The 22,318-nt window shown below is 39.1% G+C and overlaps 1 protein-coding gene across 2 annotated transcripts in view; it reads right to left on the reverse strand.

Moving 5' to 3' along the window:
- The window catches only part of LOC120782560 (protein pellino), a 117,105-nt gene that overhangs the window by 30,808 nt on the left and 63,979 nt on the right, over positions 1-22,318 (reverse strand). For both annotated transcript variants that reach the window (XM_040114893.1, XM_040114894.1), the window contains exon 3: positions 3,519-3,611. In XM_040114893.1, the coding sequence (XP_039970827.1) occupies positions 3,519-3,611 (93 nt within the window). The remainder of the gene's footprint in view (positions 1-3,518; positions 3,612-22,318) is intronic.

The following is a 22,318-nucleotide window of genomic DNA, read 5'->3' on the forward strand; positions in this document are numbered from 1 at the left end:
TTTCTTGAAGATATCTCGTCAAATGAAAATGGTCCCCATATAAGCACTTTATTCCGACCGTTCAGTTTGTATGGCAGTTATAAACTAGAGTGGTCCAATGAACAGCTTTTTTGAAAGCAGAGATCGTGTACAAAACTTCATACCGAGTTCTCGAAAACTGAGGGACTAGTTCGGGTATATACATACAGAAGAACTCGACTCAGCTCGTCATGCCGATAATGTATCCTTCTGGGTATTGTAAACCTCCAAACAAACTTAATATGTCAGTGCAGGAAATGAAAAGAATTAGATTTCTTGACTCACCCTAGGATGAGTCAAATGGAAGTACCTTTTTCAATAGCCTTTTTTGATAGATCGCACGTGTCGTGTCAAGCTGTCATGTTATTTTTGCTCAATATTGCTTGGTATTTCAAAAGAAATTGGAAAGCCTTAAGCCTGAACTACGTTTACAAATCGTTCAACTTTATTACGAAAATTCAAATTCTGTAAAAAATGTGTTTCGCGCGCTTGGCACAACATATGGTCAACATAATCGGCCTACAGAGCGTACTATTTGCAGCACCATCAGCCATCTTGAGACCCAACATTCATTATTAGATACTATGCGACCGAGTAGACCATGTTCAGCACGCAGTGAAGAAAACACAGCAGCCGCAGTAGAGAGTGTACACGAAGACCGTGGAGAGTCGACTCGGCACCGTTTGCAGCAACTCGGACTGACATATGGAATATCGTTGCATTTTATGTAGAGATATTAAATTGTAGGTGAAGAAAACAAAGCTTCCGAAATCACGAGCTGCAAGAACTGAAACCGCTCGGCCTTCCCAAACGACTGTGCTTCGCTCTATGGGCTCTTGAAAAAATCCAAGAAGACCCGACGTTTTCGAGCCAAATTTTGTTCCACGATGAGGACCATTTCTATCTCAATGGGTATGTAGAAAAGCAAAATTGGCGCATTTGGTACAAAAAGAAACCTGGAGAGATTCAAGAGCTGCGATTTAAAAAAAAAAACAAACAACGGTTTGTTTTGGTTTTTGGACCAGTCCATATTTCTTCAAAAATGATGCCAGTAAGAACGTAGCCGTCAATGGTGACCGTTCTCGCGCCATGAGATCCGACTATTTGATGCCTGAAATTGAAGCTCGTGATCTCGGCGAGACTTGGTTTCAACAAGACGGCGCCTCTTACTACACATCGCATCACCCAATGGATTTATTGAGCGAACACTTAGGTAAGCAGATAATTTCACGTTTGAGGGCCGGTCGATTAGCCATCAAAATCGTGTGATATTACATCATTCGAATTTTTCCTGTGGGTATATGTAAAGTCAAAAGTACATTATATGAGAACAATTCCGCTTCGATTCAGGCCTTGGAGCAAAACATCACGCGTGTCATTCGCCAGTTACCAGTCGAAATGCTCGAACGAGTCATCGAAAAATGGACTCAAAAGATGGACCATCTGAGACGTAGCCGCGGCCAACATTTGAAAGAGATAATCTTCAAAACATAAATGCCAAAGAATGTTTTTTGGAATAATAGTTTACATTTAATTTAAATTTGAAGTTTATATATTTTTTCTTAGAAAAAGTAGGGAACCTCGAAATGGATCACCGTATGTACATATGTAAGTCAAGTATGGGCAAGGCGCATAATTCAGCATTAAATACAAAGTTTGGATGTTTCGGTTGGTAATGTACTATATTTCAAAAGCTTTGTTTAACCTGCATACTATACATATGTACCTACAAACACAAGTAGTTAAGGTTCGCTATTTTATATTTTGCCCAATGGGCTGCGGCAACTTTGTAGCGAATAACAAGCATGTTTGTGTCAATCTAATTTTAAATGTTAATGAATTGAAGCTCAAATGTACTATGTACACATATATTTTTGCTGCACTCTCTCGCAAGTATAAAGTTTAAAAGTACAACAACAGAAACAACCAATGAAAACATGTTAGTCGCCAAAGTGTTTATGACACTGCAGCGTGTTGTAGTCATTAGTGTTTGTATGTCTAAATCTATAAGTAAAGCTAAAAGTAAGTCTGTTTGTCGCTAGTTGACCTTTCGTGCGCTCGAAAATAGGCGAAAAAGCTTAGCTATGAAATTCTCACATCCATCAAGAAAAAGAGGTGTGCTCAATGCACTCATTTGAATAGGTTTGCATGCACTATTGTGTATGTGTGTGTGAGTGTGAGTGGCGCCGTCAATGCGTGTTTTTTAAAGAAAATTTTTAAATAGCACATAGTTGGGTGGAGACGGAGGCAGAGGCCAAACAAATGCCAAATGTCAAGCCAAACACAAAACTACGCCGAGTCATACATATTTATATGCCAAGCACTTTATGTAGTACATATGTATGTACGCTATATATAGCATATAAGTGAATCAGTAATAATTATTTGATATAAAGCATTACTTTACCAATGGTAAATGCTATGACTAAGCGCGCATCCCAACATAACTAACCGAGAGAAGCAGCGCCTAGTGAGTTAGGTAGGTAGGCATACTGGAATCTGTGTGGGTGTAGACGGTAGCTACCAGATAGGAAAATATTTTATAGCCTGTCGCTAGTGACAAAAATATTTCACTCAAATAAGGAGTGCAAGATTGAAAATTGCTCATATATTGAAGGCTTAGAAGTATCGAACCGGTTTTTTTTTTTTGTATTTCTAAGCAAATTTCGTGAGCGGAATCGTTGAGAATGTTGGAAAGATATACGGTGATTCCGTTTTATCAAAAACGCTAGTCGATGAGTGGTACAAAGCCGTCAATAATGGTCGACATATCATTGAAGATATGTCTCTGTCTGGTAGACCTTCGACCTCCTCAACTGCTGAAAAAGTTAGAGTGATTGTAAGAGAACTCGACATCTCTCACGAGTCCGTCGAATGAATTTGGTGGATATTTTGGGCATGAAACCGTTCTTGCTAGACTCGACCCGATAAAGTTGCGATAAACAAGTCAACAATCATCGAATTGGAAAACAAAATTCGCTGTATCAACTGAAGACCATCCCAAAAAATGATTATGAAAAATGATTCGAGACCTGAAAAACTCGTCGGCATAATTGTATTACATCTGGTTGAGATTACTTTAAATGCAGTAAAATAAATATTGACCGATCAGAATGTGGAAAAGAATCATTTAATACCTTTTGAGACTATGTGGAATGCAACTGTGAAGGATATTTTAGCTTCATGGAAGATGAAGTTAACATTTTATTTTATTATTGTATAAATTCTATCACCCAGGACTCTCCATTCAAATATTTTGCAATTACAACTTAAAATTTTTGCAATCATACAATTATCCTACAAGCCCTTAACATACATACGTAATTGCATTTATTTTTGCATGCGTGCGTGTTTACGTCCCTGAGCCATTCCAACGACCATTATATTTTCTAATGCACATTTAATGAATTACAAATAATATAGTAAGTATATATACATACATACATATATGTATATACAAAAATATTGTATATGTGTATATGTAATGAATATGTTCTCACCCCAGTATAACAAGTTCACCATATCGCACTCGCGGTTTGTCATGACCATCTGCATCGGCTTCGGCTAATATGGGAGATTCTGTGCCGTCGGTGCTGTAATGAAAAAGAAACATTGAGGTCATAAATAGTGTTGTTTGAATAAATTAGTGTAAGAATAGAAAAAACAAAATAATACAAAAAATATCTTCTAAGTTAGTATAATAGGCTTAATATTCTATAGCATATATGTAGCTGTCATACAAAATGACCGATTTAAATCAAGTTCTTGTATGAAAACATTTTTTATTTGTAAGGGGTATTTTAGCTTCAGTGCAGCTGAAGTTTAGGCGTGACCCCGCCCCCCAACAGGTTTAATGTATATAGCTTTCAAACCAATCCAGCAAAAGTAACCAATTTCGCTCAGGATAAAAAACTTTATAGACAGTGTCTACTAAAAGTGCGATTATTCAATAACTAAATTTTTAGAGACATACAATTTTGCACCCGAGATGATAAGAAAGAGCTTTTTTATGAACCGGTGTAAAAGTATCATGTTTAGGTGAAATCACATATCTCGAGACCTGTCCGACCGATTTCACCCAAATTATGGTACGCGGCAAATATGGTACATATGTGGCATTCCTCTGTCATTTCTATGTTACAGTGTGAAAAAGAGCGAAATCGGACTACAGCTACGCCTACTTCCTATATAACACAATTTTAAATTCCATCTGATTCTTTCAACTTCCATTGTACTACAAATCAAGAAGCAATTTATATAAAATCTTTGAAGTATGCAACCCTATAACCAAAAATTGTCCTAATCCAATCGAAAGTGTTCAATTCCCCAGAAACCGAATTTCTGAGATAATTCTCTTCTAACAATGGTATGTCTGTGTGCTCAAAATGGGTTAAAATGTCAATGAGAATTCTTCCATTAGCTCCCACATATCTAATACAAAAATGTATGAACTTCCAGGTGACTCTTTACCGCATAAATGAGAGAGCGCGTTTTGCTCTTAAAAGTGCATATTTTTGTCTAAAATGGATAAATACATGTTCTCGAACAATATCAAAATCAATACAAACATCCCGTGCCTTTCTCTGCCTCCAATATACGCCATAAAATGATTTCCGTCTTTTCACCTGCACTTAACCCAATCAAGTTGATCAAAATGTGATATTTTAATGAAACTAAAAGGACAAGATTTCTTAGAATGGAATTGGTCTATACCTTGGTCTAAACCTCATATCCCTAATATAATGAATTCCGATTTTCTGGTTGACGTTTTTCACATCAACTCAATATGTTAAATTTAGTCTCTTCGGCCAAGGTGATATCACACATACATATCTCATTTGAAGAGCATTCGCTCATCAAAGAAAAAATGTTTAATAATAACAACAAAAAGTTTTATTTGACATAAAAGAATATTTTATTTCGCAAACAATTAATATTAAATAACACTCACACACATACACAAGTATGTCATACATATGTATATACATTGTGACAAAAAAGTACCCGGATATTATAAATAAAATAAAAAACGCAAAATATTTAATTATTCATCAATATTTATTTTGTCGCCTTCAAAGTAATCCCCAGCCCCAGCAGATGTAATATGCTTATGCCAACGATTTTTCCAGTCCTCGAAGCACTTTTCTTAAGCATTTTTTGGGATGGCCTTCAGCTTCTTCAGCGAATTTTGTTTTATCTCTTCGAACGACTGAAAACAGGTTCCACGGAGCGATAATTTCTGTTTGGGGAACTAGAAAAAATCACACGGAACCGAATCGGGTGAATATGAATTGCGTTTTTAGCTTTAAATTCGTTCACAATCGTACTCTTTTCTGCTTTATCGAGCAGCAACACGTTTCATACCCAAAATATTCACCAAAATCATTCGAACGGACTCGCGAGAGAAGTCGAGCTCTCTGGCCATCTCTCAACACATGCCTGACGATTTTCAACTACCAAATCCTTCAATTTTCTAACATTTTCATCAGCAGTTGAAGCGGTTGAAGGTCGTCCAGAACTAGGCATGTGTGCAACGATCTCTCGACCGTCCTTGCAGGCTTTGTACCACTCGTAGGTTTGTGTTTTTAGTAAAACAGTCCTACCAACTTAACAAAATACATTTTTTTGAAATATTATTTACCCGGACAATTACAACTTCCGGGTGCTTTTTTTCCTTAATGTATACATACATCCATGCCATCATATACAAAGTGCAAATAACTGTTCATCGGCAGTGCTCAACTCTTGGCCAAGTAATTACACATTTGAAAGTAGTTCACAAACTCTCGGCGACTACCGACTGCAAAAGTTCCTAGACTTATTTATTTCTTATAATAATTTTACAACAACATGAGAAAGCAGCAAATAGTATGAAACATTGTGTTGCTGTAAGCGGCGTAAGTGTGTTCAACGAACTTGCAAGCTTTTGCCAAGCACTTACGCCTATTTTACCACTAAAATTTCAATTAACAGTGACAATGGCAACAATAACAACAGCAACAAAAACAAATATATGTAAGTAAAAACAAAGCAACGCAGCAACCTTTCACTTCCAGTGCTGCCTGCTGGCTTGGAATGGCATTCAGCCACTTTTGTTTAAAAGACTTGGCTATTGACTTGGCAAGTCTTTTGTGAGAAATGCAAACACACACACACACAATGACATAAAGCAGCATGTGAAAGAAGAAAAGTAGGGTTTTTACATTTTTTTTTTCAAATGAGAAGAACAGCAATTGACAGCCAAAGTCGTAAAAATTCATTCATAAGCAAAATAGCGGCTCGCGTGGGGCGCAATCCGCCTACGAACCGTATATGTCGATTCATGAAAAGCTGGTATAAGAAATGGGGTTAGGCTTTTATAATTATCCAAAGAACTTGATCAATAAGAAATGACAGCGAGAAGAGATGACCCAAGTAATGCCTGATGCCTAAAAATACTCGAAACTAGCACGTAAGAAGTAAATAATCTGTTGACGAGTTAGAAAAGAACACAGCAGCTCTTTCAAATTTTTTTAGCAGGGTTACATCAGATTAGAAGTAAATTTATATTTTCTTGGATCAAAGAGAGCAGCATATTTTGATATGTCGATGTATAAGGTTATATTATATAGGATCCGAAGCACTTTGAAATGTTTCTTCGCTCTCTCAAACAGTGCTCTCTTCCAACACGGCAACCAAAATAGCCCACTGCTAAATAATTCGTTTATATTTGTCCACTTTTTGAAGCAGATATTTTAAGTTCAACTTTTCCTACAGGATGCGTAAAAACTTTCATTCGAGGGCATCCCTAAACATCTTTATGTAAACTTACACCTTAAGTTACGCAAAAAGGATAAATTCATAGGAATAACTGACTGACGTAGCGATAAATAAAAGTAACAGTTAGAAAGTGTTAATTATGCAAATATTAGTAGAGAGAATACCAAGTAATGAAAGCTTAGTATAAAATTCGTTTCGTTTTTGTACCTAGAATATTTTTCCGAAATTTCAAGGCAATCGTAGTACAAGTGTAGAGGATAGAACCATTGGGAGAGCGGCCCGGTCGGCTACTTCAATCTTTGATCGTAATTTTCTCCAAAACATCGCTTTCAAAGTCGGTGCTCAGAAACCAGCGAAGCAATCTTATTGAACTGCGTATAGAAGATAGAAAGCAATTGAGGTTTGCACGGCGTCCTATCGTCTATTGTGCCCTCTCCTATATCACATATGGTCACAAAAATCCAGAACTCTCAACTATTCCAGGAGCTTACTGGGCGCAATGGAGGCGATGTTATCCCTGTTAAGTAGATGGATAAAAGGGTCTTGAGCCTGTTTCTACAAAATACTGGGTAATCTAGAATCATGTGTTTTGGAGGTTCCGGTTCCACGTCGCAAAACCGGCGAACCTGCAGTGCCCAGTTAGAGCGCGACAAGGAGACGGAATTTGTCTCTGGGAAGATTGAACTTATCTCTAAACCTTGCTAGGTTGTAACCTCCCAACTTGATGTGGCTCATTCGTGCGGAGTAACTCCTTTATTGTGTGGGATTCCCACTGCAATGCATGTTTCTGGCTCCACCAACCTAGAAGCCGCCGCAGCGCGGGCTAGTTCGTCGGTCAGTACATTGTTGGCTACCCCTTTAAGCGCCATGGCTCCCAAAGCAGGTGTAGACGGTTGGAAACTGATAGGTGGTTCAGCCTAACCCCAGACTCCTCTACTAATAGCGATTTGACTTCATTAGACGAAATATCTCCTGTCATCAAACATACAGTCGTTCCACTCGCAACTAGGTTCCCACGTCACTGTTTACAGTCATAACTTCGAAGACGTAGATAATTTCGTATATCTTGGAACCAGCATTAACACTAACAATGTCAGCCTCGAAATTTAACGCAGATTAACTCTTGCCAACAGGTTCTACCTCGGACTGAGTAGGCGATTGAGAAGTAAAGTCCTCTCTCGACGAACAAAGACCGAACTCTATAAGTCATTCATTATTCCCGTCCTGCTATATGGTACAGAGGCATGGACGATGACAACATCTGACGAGTCGACGTTACGAGTTTTCGTGAGAAAGATTCTGCTTACGATTTGTGGTTTTTTGTACATTGACAACGGCGAATACCGCAGTCGATAGATCGATGAGCTGCACGAGATATACGACGCCATTGACAGAATTTAGTGAATTAAGAAACAGCAGATACGCTGGCTAGGTCTTGTCCGAATGAATGAAAACACAACGGCTGTGAGAGTGTTCGACGCAGTACCTGCCGTGGATAGCAGAAGAAGAGGAAGACCTCCACTTCGTTGGAAGGACCAGGTGGAGAAAGACCTGGCTGCACTTGGTATTTCGAATAGACGCCAAACAGCGAAAAGGAAGAACGACTGGAGCGCTGTTGTAAATTCGGTTATTTCCGCATAAGCGGTGTCTATGCCATTAAAGAAGAAAAAGAAACTGCTTCCTCAAGTAAAATTTACGAAAAACATGTTTTTTCTTACTCGTATGTGGATAAAGAAAGTGGACCCCCGCTCTTAAACCACTAATTTTCCTACCTATGAGATTATTACGGCTATTTGACTTTATTTGCCAGCTGTTCAAATTACAAACCGTTTTCGAAATCACGAAATAAAATATCGTTGGTCGTTGCCATATCGGCTTACTACCTTGGTGACTTTCTCATAATTAAAACTAATTAACACCCTTGGGTTTCATAAACACTTACAATTACTTACATATCTATGTATGTATGTATAGGAATGTAAGTTGTTGTAAATTGAAGGGTTTATTGTTGCTTTATTTGCTTTCCGCAGATTGCACGAGCAATCAGTTAGCAACCAGGTTGCAACATGTTATATTTAGCTTATTAATTATCAGGTGGGTAAAGTGGTTCACTTTCTACGGCAAAATGTTCATAGAGCACACACACACACTTATGCATGTTTGGTTGGGTTTGTGCAAATGCATTTATGAAAATATTTACCTTAGCTCAATGCAGTTGGGTAAATATATATCGAACGATACAAGATGTACTTAGTGTGTGACTTTTCTGTATGCAAAACTTATGGCTACAATCTGCTTGCTTGAGACAAGTAAGAAAATATGAATGTAAGTACATATGTATGTACGTACAAGGTGCTTTCCAAAGTAAACAGGACTTAAAAGAAACAGTACCAATGGTTTTTTTCGGCAAAATCAATTTATTTTATTTAAAATAGGCTCCTTCTACTTCAATACAGCTTTTTGCAGGATCCAAAAGCATGTCGAACGAGTGTTTTAGCTCGTTGGCCGGTATGCCGGTGCAAGCCTTTTGAATGGGCTCTACGTCTGCATAACACTTTCCTTTCATGGGCAAATGCATTTTTCCGAAAACGAAGAAGTCGCACGGTGCACGATCAGATGAATACGGGGAGTGGTTAATGGTTAAAGTGTGATTTTTGGTCAAATAATCGGTCACGGCGCATTATCGTGCAACAAACGCCAACTTTCATCTTCGCGATATTCGGGCCGAACACGTCGAATACGGCGCACTAAACGCTTCAAAACTCCAAGGTGGAACAAAATATTTGTGGACAATACCCTTGGAATCATAAAAACAAATCAGCATTGTCTTCACTTTTGACTTCTCCATGCGCGATTTTTTGGGTTTCGGCTCGTCCGGTGCATTCCATTCAGCACTCTGAAGTTTCGTTTCGGGATCACATTGGAAACATTACGTTTCGTCACCAGTCACAATATTGTAAATGAAGTTTTTGTCGTTTTTGACCTCTTTATTGATGTCCTTCGAATGTTGGATTCTGAGCAATTTTTGGTCGTCAGTCATTTTGTGCGGAACAAACCGTGCAAACACCTTTCGTAAGCCCAAATGTTCGGTCAAAATGCGATAAATCGATGTTTTGGAGATGTTCAATTCCATTTCCATCAAGTTCGATGATGATTGTGGCTGATTTTTGATGAATTCATACACAGTTTCGATGGAATTTCCGGTGATCACGGATTTTGATTGGCACACATGTTGATCGTCATTGATGTCCTCACGACCACTTTGAAAACGTTGAAACCACTCGTGCACTCTGCTACGGGATAGGCAATCGTCGCCATAAACTTGTTTCATCAATTGAAACGTTTCGGTAAAAGTTGTACCAATTTTAAAACAAAATTTAATGTTGGCTCTTTGTTCGAAGCTCATTTTCGCACCGATAACACAAGCATACTGACACTTAAAACGCAATAACTTCACTTCCAATCGATGAAATGTCATGAACTTCTCACTGGACAATCGATAGAGATAGCAGATTCTAACGCACCAGACGACATATACATAGCGCAACCAGGGGGCGCTAGATTCAAAAAGTCCTGTTTACTTTGGAACGCAGCTTGTATATATGTATGTGTATGTGTGAGATTTTTATACGCACTCGATAGGCTTTTTGTGGTGAAAGGACTATTGTTCGGCAACATCAACAAAACAAAGTAGGCATACGCTCGTAAAAGTGCAATGTTTACAACAACAACAAGCAGCAACAACACGTCGTACGTTATGTATAGCTAGCCAAGAGGTGATGGCCAAGCGTTCAACCACTTACGGTACAATTAACAACCGCCTGCCAACAAAGGAAACATATTCTGCTCATGGGCATGTGTGTGTGCGTAAGTGCATGTGAAATGGCAAGTAAAAAAGCAAATTACTTCAAGGAAATATAAGACCATATAACTGTATGTATGTAAAAAGAATGCAAATAAAACGCGCAAAAAACGCACGTAACTGTAGGAAGTTGTTAATTAAATATTGATAACACCGTTATATTGAATAACAAAGAGGTGTGTGTTTTTTAAACAAAAGCTTACAAGACGCGAGGAAGTGAGAGTCTTTAAAAACTGCGCAATAATATTGTGTTCGATTGTTTGTTCGCTTGTTATATTTTTTGTGAGAAAATGGGGTTTTAACTCTGATTTGAGGCTTGTGCATATCAGAAGCTGTTTAAGGGGGTATTCTTGTCTAGGATCGATTTTTTTGCATATCTTGAAAGTTTAGACATTCAAAAATATGACCTTTAAGGATTTTTCAAAATTCGACTTATTTTCGGAGATACAGCCGATTTTGTGACGCGGCGTACGTGTTCACTAGAATTGTCTCCTAAACTTTAAACGCGTTTTTCTCAAAACTGACTTTTTCGGAACGATACCCACGATTTCTCAGGTTCTACTGGACCGATTTACTTGAAATTTTTATAGTCTTCTTTATAGGCTTGTCTACTATGGTTGGGACTAGCCCCATCCCCAAATTTTTATTGTTATTATTTTTAAAAAATTCGAAATAGTCAGAAAAAGTGATCCAAAAAAACTTTTTGTTTCAGGCAGTCGCCATTTTGTGAAAAAAATTTTTTCCCACTTTTCCGTAGTTCCGGCCATTGCGACATTTTTCTGGATTAATAATCTTTTTTTTTTGGTTTCAGATAACTAGGAGGGTTGAAATCATGGGTATACTCACGTGGAAATTTTTAGAGACCCTCCACTTCGTCAGCTCATAATTTTTGAAATTTTTTACTTTTTAATTTTTTTCTGTACTCTTCTAAAATTAACAAATAACTAATAAAAAAATGGATAGTTAAAATATTAATTGCCTTGTTTTTACAACACTTTAAAAATTACCTGAAAATCATGCTTCTAGACCAGAATACCCCCTTAACTTGACTTCTTGTAGACCATAACAATATAAACATCTGAGTTCCTATCCGTAAGACTGTTAATTTTGTTCATTTTCATAAAATATTAAGCAGCTTCTGGCATTAGTTTGGTGGGCGGATTATTTCAAATAATATATGTAGTGGACAATATAAGTGGTCTCCTTCTGCAGAGTCCTAAGCCAAGCTCTTTATTTTTGGTATTTTCCCAACAATTTTCTCAAATTAAATCCGTATACTAATGTGGGCAAAAAATAGTAAGACCTTTTAATTTAAATTTGGCGCGAAAACGAACTCGAACGATTTTTTTCTAGATTGGCATGACTGTCAGTGATATCTGTGTCAAATGCCACATCAAAATAATCATTAGTGTTTGATATGCGCTTTGACTTTCTGAAGTACATAAAGCGCATTCGGCAATTTTTACGATGAGTCAAATGATTCAACAAAGAAGTGCCATTAAATTTTGTGTGCGGAATCGAATTTCTCAAGCAGAAACGTTCAGAATATTCGAAAAGGTCTTCGGTAATAATTGTTTGTCGCGAGCAAGCGTTTTTGATGAGTGCAAAGAGTACAAGAGGGTGGAGAACGCGTTGACGACGAGCCACGTCCAGGACGGCCATCAAGAACAACTGTTGATCAACACGTCAATAAAATAAAGGAAAGGAAGGTGCTTGTGAAGCAATGATTAACATCAGAAGAATAAGTGAAAACCATTACGAAATCATCTGGCCCTAAGGAAAGTGAAAGCACGATTTTATTCCAAAATCACTAAATTTTTTCGAAAAACAGCGCGGCGTTAAAGTCTGTGAAACAATGCCTTTCTACAACGGTATGGCATGAAATGTATTATTACAGGCGATGAGTCTTGGATCTATGCTTACGAACCCAGAAACAGACAATCAAACGACCGAATATCGTAACAAAGGTGAGCCGAAGTCGAAAACACAAGTCAAAGCAGGCCAAAAATCAAGGTTATGTTGACAGTTTTCTTCGATTATCGAGGTGTGGTGCACTCCGAATTCCTTCTGACCGGCCAAACTGTCAACGAGTAATACTATTTCAGTGTTACGCGTCGTTTGCGCGAAACTGTTCTTAAGACGAGGTCGCAATTATTACACGACGATAATGCTCCGTCGTTAGTTTTTCGACAAATTTTAAATTCTCGCTATTCAGCAAACTCTAACAACCTCTCCGAGAAACCGTTTTAAGTCAATTGAAGACTTTAAGGGTGAATAGCTACGCGCATTGAAAGTTATTCCGGAAATTAACTTTCACAGCTGTTTCGAGGATTAGGAAAAACGTTGTCACGAGTATATTGGAGCTAAGGGAGCCCAGTTAATTTTTTCACAGCGAGCATTCTTTTAAGATCTGAGGAAATACTCGCTGTGGGCCAGACCTGGAAGCAATTCGAAGCCGGGTTCATGAATTTTATTCACCGTTTTCACTGGCTTGTGATACAGTGCATTGTTTTGGCGATAAAAACTCTTCTTTTTCTTCAAATGCGGCCATTATTCGGCGATTTCGACTTTCAAACAGCCCAATAACGTTATGATGCAGTAGATTGTGCTTCTTTTTTCAAGGTAATAAATACAAATTATTCCATGCGCATCCCAAAATACAGAGGAATGTTACATTTTTCTATGATTTGGAGCGGGTTCATCGTCTGCAGTCCGCTCGGATGACTGTCGATTGGACTTCGGAGTGAAATGATGGAGCCATGTTTCATCCATTGTCACATATCGACGCAAAAACTCGGGTTTATTATGCTTGAATTTCTCCAAACACGGCTCCGAATTATCAACTCGTCGCTGTCTTTAGTCAAAACTGCGCTCGCACACACTTTGCACGGAGCTTTCTCATATCAAAATATTCGTGAATGATATAAGGTACACATTCAGTTGATATCATTAGAGTGACTGCTCTCTATTTTGTGGACTTTTTCGATGTTTTCGTCGGTAACAACATCTTTTGTGCGTCCACTTTTTTCACAATCTTCGGTGCTCATTTCACCACGTCTAAACTCAGCGTACCAGTTCTGGATGGTTGATTTTCCTGGGGCAGTGTACGCAAACTTATCATCAAATCAAATATTTGCTTGCAGTGTATTTTTGGCTTCAAAAAGTAATATTTTATCAGAACGCCAAATTCGTTTTATCCATTTTTTTCTCAATAACAAAAGTTTCTTCATTCAAAATGTTATAATTCACAAACTAATGATCCGACAGCTGTTATACATGCGCCTTTTGAAGGCTAGGGATAACCAAAAATCGAATGGATTACTAATAGCGCCATCTATGTGTCCTGCCGGGGACTTCTTAATTGACCGGCTAGTTTATACGAATTCAAATGGTCGTGAGGATTTAAATGTCGACCTGAAGGCAAGTCCTCCAGAAGCTAATAATGAAAAGCAATCGAAGCAAATTTTACCACGATAACATTGGCTAAGTAATTAAGGTAAATACGATTAAAGCATAATTTGGAAAATGCCAAAAATATATACCAGATCTATTCTATCTAAAATCACCTTGGAAACATCCAAAGCAAGTTCATTGTACCAAAAACTGTCCAAATAAACAACGCTTAGTGCCGTTAGCTTTAACAGCTCTCCACCCACTCACTACCCATTTCGAATGTCGACATGAAATTTAAGCAGCAATTCAGCAATTAAGCTGTTTATTGCCGTTGCAACAATTTAAATTGCGTATAAAATTTCAGCAAATCGCAAATGAGCGAGCGAAAGTCAAAGGCAATGCGACGGAGTCTAATAAAAAAATGGGGAAATGTGGCGCCTTCTTGCGCACACCAGCCAGGCAGGCGGCAAAGCGGCAGAGAAGCATTGAAACCAACGATGATATGATGTTACGGTGGCGTATAGCGGAACCACCCACATGCATGTGCAGAGAGGAATGGAGCAAGAGAGAGAGAGGGAGGAGGACACATGCATACACACATGAATACTAACTAAGCAGACAAGTGCACAGGCGCAGCAACAACCCTTCGGTGAAAGCGCAGTCAATAGTCGCTGCGTTGCAGCCAGACCCGAAAAACACACCCTCCGCAAATAAAGCGCTGCCGGCGCAGCGGACAGACATGCATGTAGACAGCCTACATCGATTTCGTGTCACATTCAAACTTGCTCCCCATTTCTACTATGCGGATTGCGAAACAATTGACGACCTCGCGTGGCAGGAATGGAGAGAGGCGGCAGCTCATATGTTGCTGTTGGCGTCTGACTGCTTGTGTTGCGCAGGGGAGGGACAGGGCTGTAGAGGAGGGCGAAATTATGACTACATGTGTATATGTAAGTATGTGAGTGCTTGCGACGGCCACTTGAAAATCTGCAACGCAGACAACATATGCCTATTTAGAAAATAAAAATAAAATGCCAAGCAACAACAACAGCGAATGAAAGTCTACACCAGCTGCAACAACAACAACAACAACGACAACAAGTAGAAATAATTCACTTGCCGCCTTGGGTGGATGCGCGCCCATCCAACAAAGTGGTTGTCTGCCTGTCTACCTCGCCCGCTGCCGCTCTCGGCGCTGTAATACGAGCGCACCATAACGATATTTACCGTTGCCAAGTACGACTGCTTGCGGGGAAGGATGGGGCTTGGAGAAGTGTATAGAATGCAGTAGGCGCGGCAAATAGCTATATAAATGTATATATGTATTCAAAGCGCCGACGGCATTGACTTCTCGAGTAGATGGCAGCCAGGGAAATTGCGAATAGCAAATTGGAAAAGGCCAGGCTAAAGCAAGTGGCGAGAAAAAATTGCAAAGAAATGAAAAATTGAAAACAAAATTGAGCAAATTAAGTACAAAAAGCCAGAACGTTACGACAATTTTAGATTTTCTACATTTTAATTTCGTTAAAGTCGCGCGGGCTTAACGCCACATCTCTTCCAGCCGAATCAGTATGGCTTTCGTGCGTCACCCTTTTCGTAGTAAGTTCAAAGAGAAAAAAGAAAATTGTATAAGCATTGTAAGTGGATTCATTTCGGCTTAATGAGGTCGTCGCGTTCAGCGTGACCTCAGCTCAACTCGTGTGCGTATTGCCCCCGAAAAGCATTAAATGCAACAAATTTCTGAAAGGATGACGACAGATTTTCATATTTTTTTTTAATTTTTCCTTTTGTGTCAACATAGTAATTGAAATCAGTTTGCACTCGTAAAAAACTAGATTAGAGAGGCCCCCCACTGCCTTCGTCTGCCTGTCGCAACGATGTGTTATGATGACATTTTCGGCACAGACAACACTTTTGCTGGCACCGTGGCATACTTCGATTGTCTCTCATTTGCTGTCGGCTCCAATTGTCACACATTTCTGCTGCAATTTTCTTTTTTTATTTTTGGACTTTTTTTTTGCCTTTTTGCATTTAAATTTTGCTTTTAATTGTGATTCTGATTGCGACGCTGATTTGCGCTGATGAAAAGACCGGTAGCGGGCACATGAACTGACGTGACCGACACGCTGTGCTGCTTTGCTGCGCTCAAGTGAGCGGATCGGTGATGTCAGCCACCCGCCAGCCGGCCGGCAAGTGCTGGCCGTGTGGGTGTTTTGCGTAACTGCCGGTGATGGCGTGTGTAACGGGGAGGAGTGTAGGGAGATTAGTGTGCTGGAAATTTGCATGAATTTTTGCATAAAAACGAGTTCACATTAAATATTAGTGATGTACATTTTGGCGGACAGGAATGATTGTGCAGTTTGAAGATAAGCAAAACAATAAACAGTTATGTACATACATACATATCTCAAAACAACGCTTGATATGTTCTTTTACTGAACTAAAATTTCACTTAATATAAATCTATGAAGACTGGACTGGTTACATATTAAGTTCTTGAGTTCTTAGTGAAACCAGAGTTTATTAAAATTAGACATCATGTAGGTAGCCGACTCTTTTTGCAAATTTAGATGATCTTCAGAGACTAGCAACAAGTTTTATTTCAAATATTCGGACCGAACTTTAAAGAACTTAGTGTTCGCGAATTTCTTTGGTCCCACTGCGGTCATTTATCTTTGCCGTATTATTTTCTTCATACAAAAATATTGACTACATACGACTTTTTCACTAGCATATGTGTTTTTGGATCTATAACTATGTATATCTGCGTATTCGCAATACCATCAGACATCTTGAGACCCAGCTTTCATTGGATAATGACTGTCGTATGGAACCACTTGTCGCATTTTACGTCGAGATTTTAAATTGAAAGCGTACAAAATATAACTTTTGCAAGAACTGAAACAGCTCGATCTTCACAAGCGATATTGCATCGCTCTATAGGCTTTTGGAAATTTTCAAGAATGCAAAAACAGCTTCTTTTTGTAGCGTTCAAGCAGCATCTCTGACAGGCAACATCGTCTTGCAAAGACTTCAATTCATATGGCACGCAACTTTCCTGCTTTTAAATATATCCGACTGCTGTTAAACGGCTTTTCAATAGCTCCTGAGTGATTCCTAAAGATTCTTCGAGCCCTTCTTGTATTTGACAACAATCTTCATCGAGTAATGCTTCCAGTTTCTCATCTTTAAATCAACGCCAAAGACGTTTTTCGCCTTCGAAGCTAAAGTCACCACTTTTAAATCATGCAAACCACTTTTTGCTCAGCTGTTCACCATAACCTTTAACCCAAATACGATGACTGTCAGCTATTTACTTCATATTAAAGTAATAAAGAACAACTACCCTTCAAAAACATGTTATAGTGGACCGATCAGAACCATTTGTTCGGTATTAGCAGTGTTGCCGAAGATTCGTGAAGATATCTGTTCAAATAAAAAAGTTTTCAGCTACTTTTCATTAAAAAAAAACACTGAGGGACCTCTGCTCAGGTTACAAAATATCATTATCTGCTTGGAGACAATTTTAAAGTTGGAGATGAATTCTCTATATTGTAAATGTGGCATACTTACATAGATACGTATAATATTATCTCTACATATGTATTTGTAAATATTGGATAGTCGAAAAAGTCTTTTCGTATTTCTAATCAAACCAACTTATTTTATATTTATAATGAATCAAATATGTACCATTTTGGTCGACCACTTTTAGTCATTTTTCCGCTACAGACATTATTACATCAGTGTAAAACTTTTCTGGTTTCTCGGCGAAAAACTGCGACAAGTAATTTGCACATGCTTCTCTTGAAGCCAACTCCACTCCATTAAGGGAGTTTTAAATTGACCGAAACAAATGGTAGTCCGATGGTGCAGGTAAAGGCTATATGGTGGATGCATCAAAACTTTCCAGCCAAGCACTCCCAGTTTTTGCCGAGTCATTAAAGATGTGTGTGGTCTAGCGTTGTCCTTGATGGAAGACGAAGCCCTTTCTGTTGATCAGTTCTGGCTGTTTTTTTCGATTGCTTGCTCCAATCTCATCAGTTGTTGACAGTACGAATAAAATGTAGAATCAATCGTTTGACTAGTGCATGATTCCTTTCCAATACCACCAAAAACTCAGCATAACCTTTCGAGGCCTCAATCCTAGCATTGCGACCATTTGTTGAGCTTCACCACGCTTGGACCATGATCGTTTTCGCACATTGTTATCGTCTTTAATCCACTTTTTGTCTCTTGTTACTATTCGCTTCAGAAATCTTTCCATTTCATTTCATTTCTGCAAAGATTCGCAGATCTTAATTCGGTCCATTCAATTTTTCACTGACAATTCATTTAGTACCCAAACATCGAGCTTCTTTTTGTAGCCAGCCTTTTTTAAATGGTTCAAAACCGTTTAATGATGAATGTTAAGTTCCTTAGCGATGTCATGGCTGCTTATGTGACGGTCCTGTTCAATCTTATCCATAATTTCCTTGAATTTTTCAACGATAAGTCGACCAGAGCGAGGTGCATCTTTCACTTCGAAATTTCTAGAACAAAAGCAAGCGACTATTGTATTGCTCTACACGAACATTGTCTCCCTAAACTTCACAAATTTCATTGGTGGTTTGGGTCGCTTTTCACTTTTTTATACAAAAATTTCAAAATAAAGCGAATTTCTTCAATATTTTCACTCATTTTTGAACAGCTGTAACTTTTTTTCAATTTCCCCGAATTTAAATAAAAAAAAAAAAATTTAGTAAAATGGGAAATCGTAAATCAAATTTAGCTATAATAAATACTTATCAGCAACTAAGCCGATTTCGAAAGTGAAAGCAAGGCGTAATGTTCAATGCGAACAAGAACTTTCGTACGTTGAAACCGAGCACAAACACACGCACAACAGTACCACATACTCCTACACATACACACCAGCATACAGTCGGCGATAAAGCTGCACAAGTGTGCGGTAAAAAACTAGTAATTTTCTGCTCGCAAAAAGCGAAGTGAACGAAATCGCAACTTAACATTGCCTTAACATGCCACTGTTAATTTATTTGATTGCAAAATCAGTTTTTTGCTCGTGTTTTTGTTTTTACATTTTGCGGCAGTAATGTTTTCCTGCAATTGCAGCTAAAGTCACGCTTGCGCAGACAACAATCGCTGCTGGTGGTGATGCACCAGTGCAGAGTTGTTACACAATGACAACACAAATGAGGCGAACGCATTGCTGTGTGTGTGTGTGTGTGTATGCCTGCGTGTGGGTGCATTGTGGCTTGCGAAAAACGGTTTACTTCTTGTTTTTGCACCGCTTTTATTTTCACTACAACATCGTTTTGGCTTTGGCGCCGCGGCTTGTAGCGGCACATGGCGTTGATGGCAGCTTTTTCCCCGTCTTCCGGCTGTGCGCTTCGATTTAACCGATTTTTTATTGACACACTTTTATTGTTTACATCGCCTTTTACGTTGGGATGAAGTAAATTGCAGCGGAAAGCAGCAGCAGGAATTATATTCGAAATTCGTTGAGACGAGTTTATGTGGCAAAAAGAAGATTAGAGAGTTTATGCCAGGCAGTGGAAGCAGATAAATTACTATAAGATACACATTTTAAGATTCGAACTTGCTTTTATTATGTATTATTTTTACTTGGAAATATCATCCCAACCAACGGTGAACCTTTGATATCCACAATCATCTTTTTAGATGCACTAAAAACGTATAATGTATTCTGCTACTCTTCTTCTTCTTTGCTGCCGCAGACACCGCTTATGCGGTTATTGCCGAGTTAACAACAGCGCGTCAGTCTTTTCTCCTTTTTGCTATGTGGCGCCAATTGAAGATTCCAAGTGCAGCTAGGTCCTTCTCCACCAGATCTTTCCAACGCAGTGGATGTCTTCCTCTTCCTCTACTACTATTGTTGCCAAAAAAAAATATATACTATCAGGCATAATATGCGTTTAGATTTACATTTTCCCAACATTAAGGTGGCTCTTTTATTAGTGATTTCTGTTACCATAATGCTAATTGACCTTGGCAACCGATACCTTTAGCCAGCCAGGTAAACTAGCAGGAGGGTTCTGGTATACGTACTGCAAACTAGCAGAAGCCAATGCAAATTATACCACTTAATGTGGGTCTGGCAGTGAACGAGGGCAAAACGAAATATCTCCTGTCATCAAACAAACAGTCGTCGCACTCGTGACTTGGCTCTCACGTCACTGTTGACAGTCATAACTTTGAAGTTGTAGATAATTTCGTCTATTTAGGAACCAGCATTAACACCACCAACAATGTCAGCCTGGAAAACCAACGCAGGATTGCTCTTGCCAACAGGTGCTACTTCGGACTGAGTAGGCAATTGAAAAGTAAAGTCCTCTCTCGACGAACAAAAGCTAAACTCTATAAGTCGCTCATAATTCCCGTCCTGCTGTATGGTGCAGAGGCTTGGGCGATGACAACAACCGATGAGTCGACGTTACGAGTTTTCGAGAGAAAAATTCTGCGAAAGATTGATGGTCCTTTGCGCATTGGCCACGGCGAATATCGCATTCGATGGAACGATGAGCTGTACGAGATATACGACGACATTGACATAGTTCAGCGAATTAAAAGACAGCGGCTACGCTGGCTAGGTCATGTTGTCCGGATGGATGAAAACACTCCAGCTCTGAAAGTATTCGACGCAGTACCCGCCGGGGGAAGCAGAGGAAAAGGAAGACCTCCACTCCGTTGGAAGGACCAAGTGGAGAAGGACCTGACTTCGCTTGGAATATCCAATTGGCGCCACGTAGCGAAAAGAAGAAACGCCTGGCGCGAAGAAGAACGCGCTGTTGTTAACTCGGCTATAATCGCGTAAGCGGTGTCTACGCCAATTAAGAAGAAGAAGAGAATGTGGTATCCACATATACATCCAGCATATTGAATTCAATTAAGTATGTTTTTGCCTTTCCAGGTTTTTGAATGGATTCCAAGTGTTCTACGTCGGGTTTGTGATAGAGCTGGCCACTCATAGTTTTCGAATTTACTCCAGGCTCAAAAATTGTTACAGGGCCATATCCCCTTCGTTAACTAGATTTTGGTTATAGATTTCCATCGGAGCTATTTGTGCAAATTGTGTATTGAGTACCTTCTTGATTGTTCCTAGCGGGCACGGTGTCATTTCTGCAGCACATTCGTCTAAAAAGTATCTTGATCTCGCCAACTTGTCTGCTTTTTTGTTGTCGGGAATGTTTCTGTGTTCGGAAACTCAAATTATCGAAAGGTAGAGTTGACCTGCTAATGAGCTTAAAGCCTTCCTACATTCTTTTACTACGTTCGAAGTTGTCTCTGGCGACGACAAGGCTAACAATGCCGTGTTGTTATCTGTGTGCAAGGTAGCTACCTGCATCCTCCCGCTCCTTATTCAATAGAAGTCCACATTCCTTCCCTATGCCTAGTACTTCTGCGTGAAATATGCCAGCTGAGTTTGGTAGACGGATACAGAGCGAAAGATATCAATATCTCCCATCTCTACGCGGTAGTCCGTCAGTACAGATTGAGATAATACCCTCCTCATTTAATAGGTCTCTTCTACATTAACACTAGAGGATATTCTTACATGTAAATGTCTATTGAAAACCAAACTTGAACGGACACAATCAGATTTATTTATTAAGATTTGTTGTACTATTGTCGTATTTTGTTGCTAGTAATGGGTAAAAGTATTGAAATCACTTTAAAATGAAAGAAATAAAATACAAATGAAAGTGAAGGAAATGGTACTTGAAAATCGTCAGGCAAGTGTTAGAGAGAAGGCAAGAGAGCTCGACATCTCTCGCAAGCCTGTTCAAATTATTTTGTGAATATGAAACGCGTTCTGGTTCGACACGTCCCGATAAAGTTGATTTTTTTTTTTCAAAAGAAGTACCGTAAACAGGTCTCTTTGGACGATGTGGGTCGTGCGAATATCGATCCAACATTCATGAAGAGCGTTATAACTGCGGATGAGACATGGGTTTATGAGTTTGATATGCAAACAAGTCAACAATCATTTGAATGGAGGGGAAAAAACGAGCCGAAACCAAAAAAAAAAAAACCGCGCAAAGTCACTCAAAAATCAAGTTGAACCTTACTGTTTTTGTTTTGATATTCGTGGTTTGCTGCATCATGAATCCGTTCGTTCCGGAGGGAGAAGCGGTCAATAAGGAGTTCTATTTGGACAAATTGAAGCGTTTGCGTGAGAACAGCCGTCGAAAACGGCCGGTATTGTGGAAGAACAATCCAAGAGTTTTACGCGCTGATAATGCATCATCGCATCGAGCCACG

This window comes from Bactrocera tryoni, chromosome 1 (genome assembly GCF_016617805.1).
Source record: "Bactrocera tryoni isolate S06 chromosome 1, CSIRO_BtryS06_freeze2, whole genome shotgun sequence".
NCBI classification, from domain to species: domain Eukaryota; kingdom Metazoa; phylum Arthropoda; class Insecta; order Diptera; family Tephritidae; genus Bactrocera; species Bactrocera tryoni.